Here is an 18,770-nt window from a genome sequence, read left to right as displayed (position 1 = left end):
TGAATACAGAAAATGCAGATCTTTTCCAAAGATGGTTATGTAAAAATGGCATTTAATTTCTGCACAGCATTTTCTGTCTATTTAGTCAAAATTCCTCATTTTCTTAAAACTTTTCAACTCCTTTTATTATAGTAAAACATTACAGTTTCGAAGGAAAAATCTAAATTCCACTCATATCTGTATCTTTGTTTATTAAATTCAAACTAGCCACTTCTGCACATATCTACCAAAAGCAGTGAGGTTGTATTTATGACAGAAACATAATTTTAATAACTGAGAGACTAATTTGAAACAGTGGGGCTGAAGATATCACTTAGGGAATAACTTAGCCTGAAGACTCTCCATTACTGCTGATGTTCAAGGTAAGAACACAGTCTGCCTGTCAAGAGCTTCAGTGTCATTAGCAGAGCTGACAATTAGTGAAATAATCATTATTGTAGGTGTCAGATGAATACTTCTGCTGTGCCAATCAATGATGTACTGATACTTTGCAGCCTAGGCTGAATGGAAGACACTGAACCAAGAAACCAGAATGTGCTTCACCGTCTCCTTTATTTTTCCTTCTCCCAAGCTGAAGTGAGATGAGGCACTGTCATCTGTTGTGGTTGATTTTTGCCTTGCCTCACCTCACTCAGTTATTTTGGCTGACATCCTCAGCAGGAATGTGGAGGTCTGGCACCAAGTTTTTCCTTACAATTTTCACCCAAAGCAGCTCTCTGCACTCACATTTGTTAAGAAATCAGCAGGGTGTTGAAGTAACTGCTCTCTGATGCCACAGGGCTCTCATGCTCCTCCCTACCTTATTAACAAATCAGGGTATCAGGGCTTAAAATTGTGCCCTGAAAGATAATTATGGAATCATAATGCCACATTTGAGTAATTTTTCAAAGAACTCGCTTTTGGCGATGAAAAATCAATGACTTAGAAATAATATGGAGCCACATCTGCATAATGTATGAGTGAAACCCTCTTCCCAAGCATGAAAGTGTCAAGAACACCTGGGATGTTTTGACTCTGGGAGTAAGCTTTTAATGGCCTGTGCTTGTGGCATTGATTTGAGTGGAATTATTTGTAATCACCATTTTCCTGTAGGAAGCCTGAAAGGATGCTGTTTATTCCCTCACATACTTCATGCAAAATGCCAGGCCTATGTGTTCTGCTCCAGAGTGAGCTGGGACTGGGGGACACTCTCTGAACCCTGAGCCCCTGCGGTATCCAGAGGCTGTGACTTACCTTCCCCCTGAAAATCCTCTGGTTAGATTAACACTTTTCTGCCTTGGGTCTGGGGAGTGCCATTTTTAGTGACCATCACCCACATGAAGTGGATGGACAATGTCTTGGTTTTGGTAATGACCTCAGTGCCTATGAATTTGTAAATCAGCTTTAAATTATCAGGTCTATTCCAAATTTGCCCAGTCCAGTATCATTGGAAAAAGCAGCATGAGAAGAGGTAGCTCAATTCAGTTAGCTCAGTTATTTTTTCGTGATGCTGCATAAAACATCCCAAAACACAGCTATGCACTGATGGCTATTACAACAGCACTTTGTCTTTAGGGCTTTATCTCTTAAAAATTTTGTAAATTTAATCTGTCAAAATACTTTAAGAATTTAATGTGTTGGTTTTTTAGAATTCTCTTATCGGTGGCACAAAAAGCACCAAGATCAAATCCTCCACCAAAAGAATTAATACAGTGTTATACCAAAAACTGGGTGTCTTAGAGGATTCTGCAAAGTCTTTAATCACCTTTACTAAAGAAGTGATTTTAATGGCCTATTAAAAGATAGTATTTTACACACAGCTTTTCAAATACTGCTGTTTGTTCCAGTTTTGAGATTAAACAGATATAGTTGCTTTACAATCAATAAATTAATCCCAGTGGGTAATGAACCATGAACGGAAATCTATACAAAATATTTTATTAAGTGGTAAGAAAACTTATTCTATGTATTTCTAGACATAAGTCCATTGGTCAAAGTAATAAAAATATGTTCTCAGAATTTCTGCCCCCAGAATGATGGACATCAGGTTTGTCTTAAAGGCAAATTTAGGTTAGACAAAAATCACAAAATTATGTATTCTAAAATTAAGCTCAAAAAATCTAATGAATTTTCATTATCCCAGTTGCATAAGAGGGAATAACTCTCTGTTAAAAGAAGGTGATGATGCAAGAGGTTTAAATGATATCTCATTCTGATTTGATATTTTTTTTCCTTTCTAAATATTATTTTCTTGTCTTTTTTAGAGCTTTAAGTTTTTATTTGATTGTGTGAGGATATTTGTCCAATACTTTTCATTTAAATCTTAGGGGACATTAGAGCATGTTATATCAGTTTTTTTCCTTTACATTACTCCAGCTTTTTGAAAATTTTTGCACCAGCAAATTTTCAAGTATGACAATGATTACACTTCCTCCTCCTATTATATCTCAGAATTACAAGTTCAAAAGTCACCAAACTAAGAAATCTGGGTATGTTTAGGGTTATCTAGACGCCAAGCAGAAATGTAATGTTTGAATTTTGATTTAAAAAATCTCTTGATTAACAGGAATGGAATTCTTCACAAACTCATAGGTTTTGGGTTTTTTTTTTTTTTAATACAAAACCAAATAAAGGAGGCAAGAGAATCGCCAACACTGGTAATGATTAGACTTACGGGTACATGCCATAGTTGGTGGGTCCTTCTCAGCTCTGAAATAACCTTTCTCACACTGACAGACAGAAGTTGCTTCTATGTGAGTCAAACTGTGTGGAGGGCACTTGGAGCACTTCACATTTCCAGCAAATGCTTTATAGAATCCAGGCCTGCAAGCTGCAAAGTAAGAAGATAAGTTTCATTAATAGAAGAAAATTTTGGTCATAAATAAAATCTATTTCAAGCAATAATAATGCTGCTTCTTTCCTTTCTGATATAGCTGCTTTGATTATACAATTTTTGGCATTTTTCATTTTGGTATATGGACTTAAAAACACCCAAGAATCTGTTCTTGGTATATAATGGGGAATTGTTAAGAAAGATAACTCCCCAATTTTTTGTCAGTCCTCAGTGCTGCTTGAAATTGTCTCTGAACAACTTCACTACTATCACTAAACATTATCTATGTTTTACCTACATGTATTAACCAAAAAGACTGAGTATAACTTCTATATCTGCCAGAGCTGTTTATATGGCTTCCTTACTGAAGTAATGGACAACTTGCAATACCTAAAATATTTACCCCCACAACTCCTTGATGAGACAAGGATGACATCCCTAAATATTTATGGCTGGTTTGACTTGCCTACAGCACCCCAAGAAACCTCTGAGAGCAGGGCCACATCAGCTGGTCCCTGTTGGCACCAGAGGCTGGAGGATGAGGAAGGGATGAAGGAAGAGATGAAGGAAGAGATGAAGGAAGGAGACACTGACAGCCTCCAGCACAAATCTGCACAAGCCTGAGGCTCTCCTGATTGGGTTGGGAAACAACCTGGAGAGCAGCCAGCCTTGGACAGGGAACATTGGGATGCTCAGAGCTCATCACTTCCCCAGTTACTGGGAGCTGGGGTCCCTGCTGTTCTTAACCACAGCACAAACTCACAAACCTTGTTTTTGTTGGTATTTAAGGCAGAAACAAGTTATTAAAATAAATCTTATCCCAGATCTCTTGGGCGTGGATACTGAGATATTATTTTAAAATCATCCTCAGACTTCATCACACACATTTAAACAGAGATTTCTTTCTTTTCCTGCCAGCTACCACATTTGCACATGCCAACCATGTGTTGCAGCTTCTGTTTTCTGGCTTCCCCATATGAAAACATTAAAAATTAAAGAGCAACTCAGACATGTGCAGATTTTACAGGCTCCTTTTCCTCTTGACTCCTTCAGCAGTACAATGGAAATCAGCACTATAAATATAATTTTGAGGTTCCATGTGGCTTTTTCTCACTTTGACATATTCAAGACTATTTTCTTTATACTGCTACAGGAAATAGGCAGTACTTCCTTTTCTTGTAATATGATACAAAAAGATTTAAAATAAGGTGTTTTTAAAAAGTACCTCAAAGTATGCATGCAATGGATTCAGTGTCAGTTCATATTAACTGAGTTATTAAAAAGTATCAACTCATAGATAACATATACAGGATCAGTTTTTCTTCTGATTCCGAAAGCCTTTCTTGATATAAAAGCAGTTTCAGCAGCAGCTGAATGAAAAGGAATAAGATGACACTGAAAAAGATAACACTTGATTGCCTCTCAGAACCCAAGAGCCAATTTTTCAAATGCAATTTCAAGAGCTTAATTTTGACCCAGCAATTTCAGCAGTTCTCCTCCTAGTGTGCTGTTCTGACTTTGCTGAATAGACATTAGGGAGGTATCCTGCCCTGCTGTCACTGACTGGGAAAGAAAAAAAAAAGGATTTCTGGTGTTAGAGATAAAAGGGGTGGGAACAGCAGGGATTTTCCTCTTGGAAGTAGACTACTGGTCTGATGCCATTGTGATTATAGTGAGTGGCAATTTTCTACTGATTAGAAAGGCAGCAGGTTTGGTGCAGGGAAGAAGGCAACACTGTAGACACAGGCTGTAGGCACTGACTCATCTCAGCTTTGCTGGAAGGAATAGAGGAGGTAAGGCAAAACTGGGAGAAGGGTGCTTGCCTGCTCCTCCTTATCTTCTTATGCCCAAATCCTGCCCTGATAAATATTAAATTCTTGCTCTATTTCATATGTGACCTTTGTGACTAAAGGGCTGACTATTCCAGATTACAGTTGCATTCAAAGCAAAATGAGCACTCTTTAAAATCCTTATTACTTCTGAAATTCATGTCTGTCAGTTCTGAAATCATTCCTTCTTCCTTTCTGTCTGCCAAACAACAAATTACTTTGGATCAAAAGAAACACAGATTTCTCTTTCAAGAGCAATATTTTGTATAAAATTCAAGAACTTCACTATTTCAAAATAAGACTCAGGGAGAAGATTTATTTCCAATTAAAACAAAAAGCAAATGTTTTATTCTGAAATGGTAATCTCTATTGTATTTAAAGCAATTATGTTATTGACATGGTCTTTTAAAGAAAGCACATACATACTCATGGAGAAGGTGGAGGGAAAAAATAAATGGAATAAAGTAGATAATTTTACTTCCTCTGAAGTCAGATCAAATACATCTATCCCTTAAGTCAAGTATGTGTCAAATTCTGTGGCAGAGAAGCTACAGGGATACCAGGAAAGCTTTCAGTTGAGAGGTTTACAAAGGTATTAACAACCCACTCCTCACCCAAATGCAGAATCTCAAAATCATGATTATTGATACTTCCAAATAAAAAACAGCCCCTCATAAACAAGATACAATAACATAAGCTGAAAGCCCTAAAATGATCACAAGCTTGGGAAAACTCATCCCTCTGGATAACTCAGAGCTGACTGCCAGCATTTGTGGTGAAAGAAAATAAACTGTTACTGTGTCAAAGTCAAGGAATATGCAACCTCAGTCTGAAATACAGCACTTCAGCTGCTATACATATCTAAGCTTGGACTCTGATAGCAATTATTGCCTTTCAGTGGCAAATTAACCACAATAATTACTAAATTTACAATTTTCCACAGAAAATCTGCAAATGATTTCTAGATGACTACCCCACCCCCCAAAAAAGGGTTTGTTTTTATCCGTGTTACTACAGAGTATTTTTTCTACCTTCCAAATCACTGGATGACATCTTGTTCCCCTAATGTTTTCTACCAGAGGTGACTTTGTGAGTTAATGATTATAGGAACCGTAAGAAATTTGACTTTTGTAAAGCCTGGGGAAAGACAGTACATTGTCTTAAAGGTTCAGTAATTAGCAGAGTATCTGAATCAACAATTCAAAGACACTACAGGTTTCTCCAATGAAATATGAGCGACTAGGCAGAGAAACACTAAAAATTTAATTGGCTTCATAAAAGATAACACATCTATAAATGTGCTTTGCTGCACATTTCACCAGGATTTGACTGTGAGTTTTGGAAACTACAGAAGTTTCGTAACTGATTTAATTTTCCTTATTTAATGTTGAATAGATAGGATTTAGTTTTGTTTGTTTACTCCATGGCCACCTGAGGGTCTTTTGAATTGCCCAGCGCAGTAAATAAGGCCATGGCTCCATCACTCCAAAACACAGCTGTGGGCTCTCTTGTGGAAAAGTCTTTACTGATTGAGGCTCTTACGGCCATTAAGTTCTTCCCCAGCCTCATGGGTGTATAGTATATAGACTCAAAACCCAGAAAATAAAAACGCAGCAGTCATCTAGTCATAAAATCTTGTTCCTTAAAAAAAAAAAAGCAGCATTTTCACTGTTCTGTGGGAGCACATCATTGTCCAAGATTCCAGTTTTCAGTAGTTTCAGTTTCGTAACAGCTGAATTGACCACTACAGTTGTAGTTGAAGATGAGTCCAAAGGAAACTTAGGAACAACTTTTAGGCATGTCTGACACTGTTGCTCTGTGGGTGGGAAGGTATTTGTCATGAAAATGGATTTTTTATAGCTTGCTGAGAAATCATCAAATTAAATCAAAGAAGACTGTTGTCATTTACAATGAATGGCAACCGTTGGTAGCTGTGGAAGAGGTGTTTTAATCTTTCTGAATCACACACTTTGCTATGCATTTCCACCTCATACATTTTTTAACCTTTCTTACTGGATCCCACTAATACCCTGTGAGACTGGCATCTTTCATATTTGTTATATTATGAATTATTTCAATTTTAAAGTCCTCTTACCCCTCTTCTATCTGCTCACTTTATAAAAAAGGGCAATCCAATAAGGCCGGTTCTATTCTACCACTGTGCAGAAAGAAGGAACTATGATATTACTTTAACCAATTTATGTTTTAGTAGAAGTGTCTAGAAAAGATAGAAAAGAACATTAAAAAATAATGCAATGAAAGTTGGATGCTCTATATTAAAAAAGGCAGAATACAATCACAAAATCAAGATTAGGATATTACAGAATTAGGACAACAAAGCTATGAGGGCAACCTTTATTGAAAGCACTATCTGGTAAAATAATCTCATCTTTCTCACATGATTCTTGCTTTATTCAGGTCATGAATGGACTGTGAGGGGGATTCACTTTGGGTTGTGTTCAAACTGATAGTGGGACTGTGCAGTGTGAGTTGCTAGAAACCTGAGGAAGAATCCAGTGGAGGAAGGCCAGCTGTCACAGATTATAAATTATCAAACATGCTGGTTAGTTCAAACTACAAAAATAAGAGACATCATGGTATCGAGAAAGCAAAGCTCTAATTTAATTTAGTTCCTACACAAGTAAGGATAGGACAGGTGACATCCCTAGCAAACTTAATGGCAGAATGACCCAACTTTAGGGGGACAAAAGACTGATCTCCCTTTTTCATTTGCAATAAAGTTGATAATTAATATTTCTGGGTGCTATGGTCTGCACTTAAATGCATCTGTGTTCATATGCTGCAGTCAATCTCTTCTCCTGCCAATATCTCGGCTCTCTAGTATTTCTAGTCTTAGATTTGGAGAACTGATAGGAGCATTACTCAAACCCTTGACTTTAGAGAGGAGCAAAGCAGAGGAGACAAAAAGAGGCAGGTAGAAGGCTGCTTCTTCAAATATGACTGCATAATGACAATAGGCAAATGAAATTAAATATTCTTCCTCTTTGTGTTTTTTTTTCCAGTGACTTTTCTGTCATTTCCACATTTCAATATCCTATGGAAGTTTCTTAATGAAAATTATTGGAAGAAATGACAAAGGAGATAATTTCCACCTATCAAACAGTATTTTCAGTTCACATCAGTGCAGTTTTTCTATGTATAAAACACTAGTTTCAACACAATAACTTGAACAATTATTCAGGTCACATAGGATGTTTTAAAATAATCTGAAGTTTATCAAAAAATACATACAGACAAGATATTAATTACATTAATTTTATCACTGTCTGTCATACTAGGTACAATCCAACAGCTCATCAAAGAGCTGGGGGCTCTGCTACACAGCCCAGGTGAATCCTCTTCTGCACATACTCATTTTTGTACTACAAAAACAAACAAAACCCCTAAACAAAACAAAAATGAGCACCCTAAATGCTAGACTATAATTTAAGAATATGATTCTAAATGTATAGATACTACTCAAAGAAAGAGATGGAAAATGTTTTCAATCTTGACAAACCCTTATTCACTTAGTTCTTAGAACTAGGTGTTTTTAATTTTTTTCCAGACTAATACAGTAAATAAAACTTACTACTACAACAGATAGATGGCATGTAAGGGTGTTCCATTGAATACATAATTAGTAAATTAGTGTTCCATTGAATATAATAAATCAATACAAATTCAGCAAAAAAACAGTTGAAAATAGGTTCATTTCATTGAAATATCAAGCACTGAAATCCAGATAAAGACAATATGCATAAAACCCCCTGTTGATAACTCAGGCTACACAGCTGCAAAGAGGGGCTGCACCCTTTTCAAATTACCCCTTAAAAATATTTCTTAAAGTGTATTCATGAGTCAAGAGATTTTTTTTAAACAAAAATTTGCTATATTGCAACTTCCAGCAATTTTGTGTGGTTTTAGTTCAGATACTTCTTTCTAAAGTCTCACAGCAGCCAAGTGACAAAAATGGCTGCAAGACTGAGGTGTTTCATCAGTGATGAAAGAAGAGAGACAAAACGAACAGGATGCACCTTCACTGATTTGTGCTGCTGACTCTGTGGTGGAGATCCCTGAAGTCCAATAAATTGGTTGAGGTGGGAACTATAAATACTCAAATGCACTGTTCCACACCCAAATTAGTCTTTATTTCTGTTGATATTTTATGGATAGTCCCCATAGAAAAACCAATTGCACAATTAAACAGATTTAACAAACTCTTAAAGGAGACAGTAAAAATACTGTTTTCTACACCGCATAATTTTTAAAGGAGCATTACTGTGTTTTAGGAAGATAGTGAATGAAAAAAATCAGTCAGGGTAATTAGGGCACACAATACAAAATGGTAATTGAGGAACATGATAGCAGAGAAAGGGAAGGGAAGTAATTTCCTGCCATATATCAGTGCATACACCTGAGATCAGGAAGGTCTGCAGGAAAAGAATGGAAGGAAAAGATCATTACAGCTGCAAGCAGCCATCTCCAGCGTCTCCAGCAATCACCTTTAAACAGAAAAGGAGACATGTAACCCTGAGAACACTTCGGGGCAATGCAAAACTTACTCACTGTGTCCTCAAATCTGTCCACAGTAGTTGTGAAAACTCTATTTTAAAGAATATCAGTAATGCTTCATTTCATTGTTCCTTTCTACTTTTTAATCATTGTTCCATTGTTGAAATTAGCTGGAAGGACTTTTGGGGGGAAGGGATAAGGCAGGAGTGTGGTAAGTTTCTCAACACTGTAGTGAATGCAGCAATAAGAAATATTTATTCTAACTACAGAAGGAACCCGTATTTGTTGGAATTTCTCTGTATTATTTCAAGAGGAATTAGTGTCCAGCTTCTCTTTTGATAGAACCTTTCATGCTCCTGTGTACAGCTGAGGACTAACCTATCAGAAGACACTGCAAACAGCCATTAGACCATACCAAGTATTTCTTTCTGCAAGAGGAAAAAATGGTCTGAGTAGATCAGATCCATTTTGTGGCTAATTCCTTTGCACATTATCTATCTCCTGTATTTGTTGGTGAACTTAGTTACAGAATCATCCTTCTGGCCTGAACATAATCACCAAATGCTAGAAAAGTCCCTCCAAATATTAGAAAGATTTAAAGTGCCTTCGTACCAGATACATGGACAAAAATTGCTCATCTATGGAGAGGAGTGTGTCAATCATATTATATCAAATGCTCTCATATACGTGTTATTCTCCCTCTCTGTCCCTTTTATTGGGACATAGAGGGAGAATAATACATATTATTATATATCCCATAAACTGTTGTTTCTGTTGTCCCTCTCCCCATTTTTCCTCCTTCTTCCCCCCAGTATGTGAAACCTTTCTGTTTTCAGCTCTGAACACATGATAAGTAGTTAGTCATGGATTTCTCTTTTTCCTATGCAACAACTGCCCCTTGGTATCTGCAGATGAACTTTTCTCTATCCACAACAAATTAATCTGCTAGCCTGGGTTAATTAATTCCTATGATAGCCAGTACTCAATTTGCTTGGCACGTGGGGTTTTTTTGAAACCAATTTTTTTCTGAGGCTGTTTCCACTTTTGACAAAGACCAAAACTTCCAGCCCGAGTGTCGTTGCAATGATGTTTTATTGGCTGGCTTTATGTCAGACTGATTTTCTATGTGAAAATAGTAATTTACCGTTTAGTAATTTGAGTCATTCTCAAATAATTAATGTCACTTGGCTTCATGCCTTCAGAAACACTCAAGGTGTGCCCTGAAATCCTACAAAAGCTCCCCCTGCCATGACTTACTACTGGGTAAGCTTTCTAGAGAAGGCAGACCTTGAAGGAATGGAATATCCTTATAGGCAGTTATTAACAATAAAAATCTGAACACCAGTGCAGTCTCCATTTACAAGGTTATAGTATCTTGTTATGGCCTTATTATAACATTGCAGTTTTTAATGGCTCAAGATCTAAAACTAATTTTTTGGGGGTTCACTGCTTTCACTACAGCAATTATTCTGACAATAGATCAGCTAAAGTGATGCAATTTTTTCTTCTCTGTGTAACTGTCTCTTTTACATTAATGTAATTAGCAAGACGCAATAGCAATGAGAAAACAATTTAACCCACTTTAAAAATACTTTAAATAAGCCAGTATTTAAAAGGAAAGGCTTAAAATCGTGCTTGCATTTTTAATTATGGTTACCAAGACTGCACATCCAGGTACAGATTTTGAATGTGTGATTTATTTAAAGCCCTGCTTTATTTGCAGGTACAAGTCAGGAGTTTGGGCACACGGACTAAATTACTGTAATCACGGGGAATATTTAAATGCCCAAATCCAGACAGGTAATTCTAAAGTTGGGTAATTCATATGCAAAAAAAGCTGAAATGTTCTTATAAAATCAGGCATTTGGCCTTTGAAATAGAGTCCTTTTGGATGTGTTTGCAGAAAAGCCCACAAGCTTGATTTTTAAAGACACCAAACATGATGAGTGACTCCCAGACTATTTCAGTTCTGACTTACCATTGAAAATACTCATGCCTCTGTGAGAAGCAAATACAATTTTCTTTTGTATTATCTCTCAATTACCCATAAACTCACGGGCAAATAATCTTGATTATTAAAAATTATTTTCAACCTATCTTTTTGCCTTCTATATTACTGCACTCAATTTTATGTAATCTTATTCTATTCTATCATTGTTTTAAGGCATAAGAGTAACACAATGTGGTACTTGTGAACAAAAATTCTGTGATTTATGTCAGCAACTAACACAGCATTCAAATACCTATTTTGCCAAGGAACCAACACATAAAGTTCTGTAATTAGTTCATTCAAGTTTTCCTTTTCCTCACATCCACATAGAATCACTTGCAGTACTTAGCCCCAAATTACAGCAACTATTTAATTGTATTTACACAGGTACAGATGACACCAACATTCCTGGTTTTTTTTTTTCATTGTTCTTTTTGGTTTCTTTTTTTTTTCCCATAAGCAAACATTGCCAACTTCTCCCAACCCATTATCATATTCAGATTAATGTGAATTTCAATGTATAGGCAAAACCTTGGTAACCCAAGGGAAAGCTCTGACTACTGTCTCAAATATTCATCTACTGGCCTTCTAGGACAGGAATAAATCCTTTGATGATGCAAATCCAACCCCATATAAATAAAGCAAAAATCAGGAAGGTGCTCTTTAGCTGAACAGGGTTCTAATTTGTGTTTCACTGAAGTAGTTATGTGGGATAAATCTTCAATACTTGTGTCTAGAATATTTCACATGATTGATGACAAGAATCACAGTTAAGTATTTCTACTGAACACACTGATATTTCACAGGAATCTCACAGAGATGAACCATGACTTTAATATGAATTCTCAAATAATCAGGTTGATATGAAAAATGTTCCCTCCAGTAAGACTTTTCGTATTGATAGAGAAATTTGAGTTTAAGAACACAGGTAAGTATTACTATAAAAACACATTAAATCTGCATAAAAGCTGAATCTTTCCTAAAAGTGCTGAAGAAGTACCAGACAGATTTATTTCTAGTTTTCAACTCTACTGGATGCACACTGCAGTGTTAAGTATTTTCCAAATGAAGAAAATAACATTATCCCCATCCTGAAAAACCCCAACCAAAGCCTTACGCTTGGAGAGGTCAGTGTGATTTCTTCAAGATTTTCTAGCAGTTAATTATCCTGACTACAGGTGCCAGGCCCTCACATGCCACAGGCCAGGTGGGGCTGTAGCTGTTTAAATGAGGAGCCAGACACCCCAAAACAGCACCATAAGGTCATCTTACAACTGAATTTATTTATTCTTTTATTCCCACTTTTCTTCACAGCTGCAAACATACAATCAGACAGAGATTCGGCATGAAACTGACCTCTTAACTACAGAGTGTTTAGCTAAAAAATTATTTTTTAGAAGTTATTAGCATCACCTCAGTAGGACTTTGTGAATATGGTATTCTGCTATTTTTAAGTATGTATATTCACATGACAGTTTTCATTCTGAAAGAAAAATATTTGAAGTTTTAAATAGGCATATGTGGTTTTGGTAACATTTCAGGTTAATCATACAACTAAAAAAACCCCAAAAAACTGGCAACAGATTTTATATATCATTTTAGATATTTGACCAATGATTAGACATGTCTGGAATAATCCCTCAATCAAAGGAAAAATAAAATACAGAATTAGGATTGCACAAAACTGACAACTACTGCATTGCCATTTCTCATCAGATTATGAATTTAATTCTGGTAAAGTTTAACTCCATTTCAGTTTTTAAATACTCATTAGGAAGTGTGCAGGACAGAGAACTTTTGAGTTGATAAATATCTCTGTTCTAGCTGAGGTGTGGACACATGACAGGAATAAAGAGAGCTACAGCTCACACACTGATCTATGGGCTCTGGTTGTGTCTCAGTCTTCCAGCTGTCAACATTACAATTATTTCACACCTGGGGGTGGCACACTGCTTGTATGTGGTCAATTTTCACCTTTTTCCTTCACTTACAGTCACGTTTCTCATACTGTGAGAAAAATGACTGCGAGACAAAGGTCAGGAGCTACAATTCTGACAGTAAATGAGACACTGGTGCCTTCATTCAGTATTTGAAACTGTAAAATTCAGGTATCTGTGTTCATCTAAAGAGTAACAATGACCATTACCATTTGGCATATTTTTTATTTTATAGGCTAATTTTTAATAGAAAACTCAAGTGAGACAAACAGCCACTGTAAACTCAGCTACAATAATGGAACTACACTTGACATGAACACTTTCAATCACAATAAAAAGCAACATAGCCACAGATGTTTAGTTTTAGAAAACTAGATACACGATATAAAAATATATACACAAAACTACGTTAATTTTATTTGGGAATAAAAAAGTATTTCTAGAGAGTCAGCCATATGAGAAGTGGCTGAGGGAACTGGGGGTGTTCAGCCTGGAGAAAAGGAGGCTCAGGGGAGACCTTTTCACTCTCCAGAACCACATGAAAGGAGGTTGTAGCAAGGTGGGGATCGGTCTCCCACGTAAAATGTGATGGGTAGATGAATTTGCTAATTCAACCCAAAAAATCTGAAATGGAGATCTTTCCATTAAATGATGCTCAATGCCATTTATGTGGTGCAAGAACTTTTGTTATGAAATGTAACATTGCTTAAAACAGAAAGATTATCTTATATTACCTAAGGACAGTAAATAACAATCTTTTTGATTTGTAATTATTAAAATGATAAACGTTTTAGGGTTCAATGGAAGCAGAAGCTTAGGTTGAAAATGGAAATCAATATGAAATTAATACATCTAATCTTAGTTATTAATTTGCATCTATCCATTTCTAACCTAGCACCGCTGATAAAGAGGGGCCTGACTGGCAGTCCAATTAAGAAAGGCATAGGACTGGAGCTACAGGTAATTTCATTTACAAGTAGCATTGGTCTGGGAAAACATATACATCATCTCTTATTATTCTTGATATCACCTCAGGCTACACACCTATAATATTTCTAATAATTAGGAATTAATTACACCTTCTCTCTATCCTAATCCCCTGTTCCTCCATCATATATTAGAAATTCTGTACTTGCAGAATGGATCCTGATCAGTCTCTTTATGTTCTTGAGGCCATGCATTCAAGGCATACAAACATCCCACAAAGAGGCCTGTCAGGTACGTTCCCTGCCACTTTTGATAATATTTGGAAGAAATCAGTGACCTCAGATAGTTTTTTTACAGGACTTAAGACAGCAATCAAAAGCTGGAAGAACAAAAAGAAGTCAATACAAAGAGGATACCTGTGAGTTACTATGTTATAATATTACTGAAATATAAAATTACAAGCAACCTCTGTTCAGAGGTACATTAAGTGTTAGCCTTCATAGTGCCTCTAGTATCTCCTTCATTATCCCAATTAAGTCTTTAAAATTTCATGCCTAATATTACAACTGCTTGTTTATAGACTGCTTTCTACTGCAAAACTGAAGCACATGCAATCTTAACAACGTTTGTGGAATAATGAGATTTGAATCAACTATGAGACTCCTAATCTTAATTGGCAAGAGGTGTGGGAAGATGGAAAATCTTCTTTCCCTATAATCTAATCAAACTCAGCAGTATCAGCTTCCAGAGTGCAACGTCAGCCTTTCCCCTGAAGGTCTGAGCAGAAGGTTAAGAAAAAATTAATTGTAAACATTAATGTAAATACCCAAAGTTCATACTGGTCACAGTAAGTAAGCCACCTCAGCAACATTTGTGCTTTCTCTTCTACTCTCTCACTTGTGTTGCTGGTGCTGCTTTCAGCATGCCAGCCCAGCAGGCTGAAGCAGGAGCTGTATTTTCCCAAGGAGTGAGCTGAAAATGGAAACGTTTCCATGGGAAGCCCACAAGAACTCAGAAACACTGCAAACTCATCTGGTCAAAGTCAAAAGCAGGGGGAACTTTAAATTCCATCCTTAATTCAGAATGAAAATATTTCTGCAAGAGCTTTAAAAAGATGTTCTCTGATAGAAGGAAGAACTCCTGTAGTGGTTGTGACAAACTGGAGTTTAGGGCTGTGCTGATGTTTATTGCATTACAGCTGCAACAACCCTCCTCTCCTTGATGCTAATGCTCATCAGGTGCATCAACATTCAAGACACTGGGGAAAGACACAGATTGTCCCTGAGTCCTCATGAGCAGCAGTCACAACTCACCTCCAGCAAGATGGAAGTGAGCTCATCTGAATTCCTAAGTGCTCGTTTGATGTGGGCCATGAAGATGAAGAGTGGGGTTCAGTACAATGTGACAAATAGGAGAAATCATCCTGGATAATCCCCTCTCATAGCCAGTAACAAAGCACTAGAGTTAAAGAAGTAACTTGACCTTTCAAAAACAGGTAAAAAGAAGGAATTCTCTTCACACCACAAACAACAGTAATCCCTTTATGGCTCCTTGAATCTACATATGCAAGTCTGCCTAGATTTATAAAAACAGCCTGAAACTGTAAAAAAGGTGAAGAGATACTTTTTTGTGTTAATCTCTACACAGATAAAGTAAAATTCAAAAATCTCCAAGATAATCCCCAAGGCGGGGATGTCTGTTTGCCTACAAAAAAATTTCAATGACCACTAACAGTATCTATCATCTGTCTCTCATCTTTTCTCTAAAACATACAGAAGCAAAGGTGAGGTGTTTGATACACAACGGAGTAAGAAAGCAGCTGGAATTAATTTATGCATTCATCAAGCTGTTGCAGCTGATGGTTATGCATTTTAGCACAGCCTGCTGCTGGCACATTGTTTAAATAAAAATTATGATGCCCACACATTCAAAGCAATGATGGAGAGCTAATGATCAGTTTCACAGCAGTGGGTTGTTGCTTCCTAACTGTTATTTGGACTAATTTTTGATAAGTTAGCGCTGGGTTTTATTAAGTATTATATTTTATGTAATATATCCTTTATTACATAATATCAAGCTGAAGGGAAGGATTTCAGCTAAAGTGCCAAATTATCATTCTAACTGGGAGAGCCTGGTATGCACTAACCAGAAACATGGGATCAAACTGATGTTTCTAGAATATGATGGTCTTCTTAGTGGCAGGGCAAAGCTGACCAGGGTACCCTCAGGGTCCATGTTGGTAGTGCAGCAGCCAGGGTTTAAAATGCTGTAAGAAATTCAACATTATTTCATCAGATGCAATGTGCCATGGCTTCTGTCTTACTTTCACTCATCTCAGTGCACTAAAGTAATTCAAGGGACATGGAGTTACTTTGCTTCTCTACTTCTCTGCCACATTAAGTTCAAGCAAAGCACACAGAAATAGAACTGACCTGAACAAATGACTGGCGGTTTCTCTTGGGCTTCAAAAACAAAAAGGTGTTACAGGAAAAATGCAGCCTTTTACTGACTGTAGGCTTTACCCAGAATAGAAAGAAACAGAATTTGTGAGTATTTCTAATTGGAGAAAAACACTTGGCAACCACCAGAATTTCCTTTGTATGAGACAATTTATAGGAACACTTATATTTACATTAAAATGCCCAGCTGTCAAATTGAAGAGGAGGTCCTTTCAGATGGTGATGCACTATATATCAAATGAGAAGTATAAACAATAATAAATATATAATAAAATATTAACCCTAACCCTTAGGAAGCCCTAGGCCTTAATTTTGCAACTAGTTTGAAACCTGCTAAGATTGACTAGAAATTGTTTTCACTGTTCTAGTAAATGATTGTTGACTTATTATGCACTTTGAAAAGGTGCATCCTGTGGCTTAGGTATTCATGGTCAGGGAGGAGGGTCCAGTTGATGGGAGTCTTGTACCAAAGGGCAGTGAAAACAGTAGAAAGAGAGATGATTTGGAGTTGTCAGTACAGATAGTGACCCAGACACCTCATGTAAGCATTGCACAGAATCTTAACTGGGCATTGCTAAGAAAACAGCCAACTAGAATTTAATATGGTAAATTGGCAACCAGACGGATTTTGTTTTCTTCACTGTATGCCAGTATTTTTATTTTATTTTTATTACATAACCTAGTGGGTTTTGGGGGTTTATAACTCATATTTTTAAGCACTACGGTCCAGTTCTGTCCATCTCAATTCGATAATTAGTTAGCCCATGGTATCACAGAATTCCCTATGACTGAAGTCAGTGCAGGAGCATTGGTGGCTGAATGCTCAGTGTTGTTAAGAAAGGATCTTCTGAGACATGCTCACAAACGAAGCAGAACTAATAAATCCCTCTTGGACAGGCTGATTATCTGGAAGTCAGTCAGTCAGGGAGCTTGTTCTGTTGGCCTTCAGGACATGAGCAAAGACTAAATGTAACTTCCAGCAGAAGTAGCACAGAAAGCACATCTGTGAGGCAAGTATCTGTAACATAGATACAGAGAGCACTGAATTTCTTGTTACTGTCCCAAAATACTCTGCTGTGACATGGAAAGCACAGACATTCCCATTCCATCAGTCAATGTCTCACAGAAACTAATTTTCCACCAGTGATCAGGAAGCTCAGAGCACTCTTTCAACAACACCCAGGGAACTGAACTAGGTCCTGGTGCAGAACACTTTGCCCTTCTGCTAATGCAGTTTGTGTTTCAGATTCTGTTGTGACAAGCTTTGAATTCTGTTTGGGTTTAACATGGCATTACAGCTGCTGGATGCTTCACTCTGTTACTGCCAGGTCCAGAGATAACACAACCTGGGAAGGGAAAACAAGTGCCTGCAGCAACTGATTGACAGGCCTGAAACACCTGGGAGAAGACCATCACACAAGAAATAATGGCTTAGAGAAAAACAAATTAGGAGCTGATTTATATTCCAGGAGACATTTTATTGCCTGCCATTCTCCATCCCACTGAAATATTGTGATGGATTAGGGTGACAGAAGAGAATTGCTAGGTGCTGGTAGTGACAATTTGAACAACGAGGTGAAGGAAACACACCATGCTCTGCCTCTCTCCAGAACATGCTGAGCTTATTGTGGAGGGAATACAACCCATCAGTCACTGGAGGCACCTCAAGGTGTGTTGTTCCTCTGTACATTCACACTGTGGGCATCTCTCACACTCAGTTCTGGAGAAGTTTAAAGTCTGTATTCTAAGGTCAAACACTAAGAGGGAATTGAAGACTGAAAGCATTCCCAACAGCACTAGGAAATAACTGTAGCAAGGTCTTTCATTTGATACCGACCACCCCAAATTTACTGAAAACATCTAGAGCCATATGAGCAGAGCTGTTCTGAAAACTGGTACCTGAAAAGGTACTTGGCCAGGCAGGCAGTGTAGGTATAAATTGAGTCATGGCTTTCCTGAAGTATCAGTGGCCATGATGCAGCCTGGCCTCAGGTAGTGTGTTACCATGATAACTTGTCCAAAAAACCCAAAGGGGGAGAGGGAAAACAGAAAAGAGAAGAGAACCTTTGTTTCACAGCCCACTGTTATGAAGGGAGTTGATTAGAAGTGATTCAGAATTCCCAAAGCAACTGAGCTGGCAGTGGTAGTCCTGAGACCTCTGGGATCTATCACAAGAGGTGATAGATCACCAGAGGTGGCTGTCATGGGAAGGGAATCTTTCATCAGACTGGGAGATTTCTGGGGAATTCAGCATGCTTCCATAAAAAACCTGCATCCCCTCCATCAGCCTGGCCTTCTTAC

At 37.3% G+C, this 18,770-nt stretch overlaps 1 protein-coding gene and 1 long non-coding RNA gene across 7 annotated transcripts in view; one reads left to right on the top strand and one right to left on the bottom strand.

The window, feature by feature from the left end:
• LOC137468640 (uncharacterized) overlaps nucleotides 1-18,770 on the top strand; it is a 590,084-nt gene that overhangs the window by 196,420 nt on the left and 374,894 nt on the right. The gene's annotated exons all lie outside the window — the stretch shown is intronic.
• Nucleotides 1-18,770, bottom strand: part of EPHA6 (EPH receptor A6) — a 367,788-nt gene that overhangs the window by 186,984 nt on the left and 162,034 nt on the right. For all 6 annotated transcript variants that reach the window (XM_068180480.1, XM_068180478.1, XM_068180483.1 and 3 more), the window contains one exon: nucleotides 2,654-2,809. In XM_068180480.1, the coding sequence (XP_068036581.1) occupies nucleotides 2,654-2,809 (156 nt within the window). The remainder of the gene's footprint in view (nucleotides 1-2,653; nucleotides 2,810-18,770) is intronic.

Source organism: Anomalospiza imberbis, chromosome 2 (genome assembly GCF_031753505.1).
Source record: "Anomalospiza imberbis isolate Cuckoo-Finch-1a 21T00152 chromosome 2, ASM3175350v1, whole genome shotgun sequence".
Taxonomy (NCBI): Eukaryota; Metazoa; Chordata; class Aves; order Passeriformes; family Viduidae; genus Anomalospiza; species Anomalospiza imberbis.
Note: the sequence above shows the minus strand (reverse complement) of the source record. Positions and strands in the feature narration are given on the sequence as shown.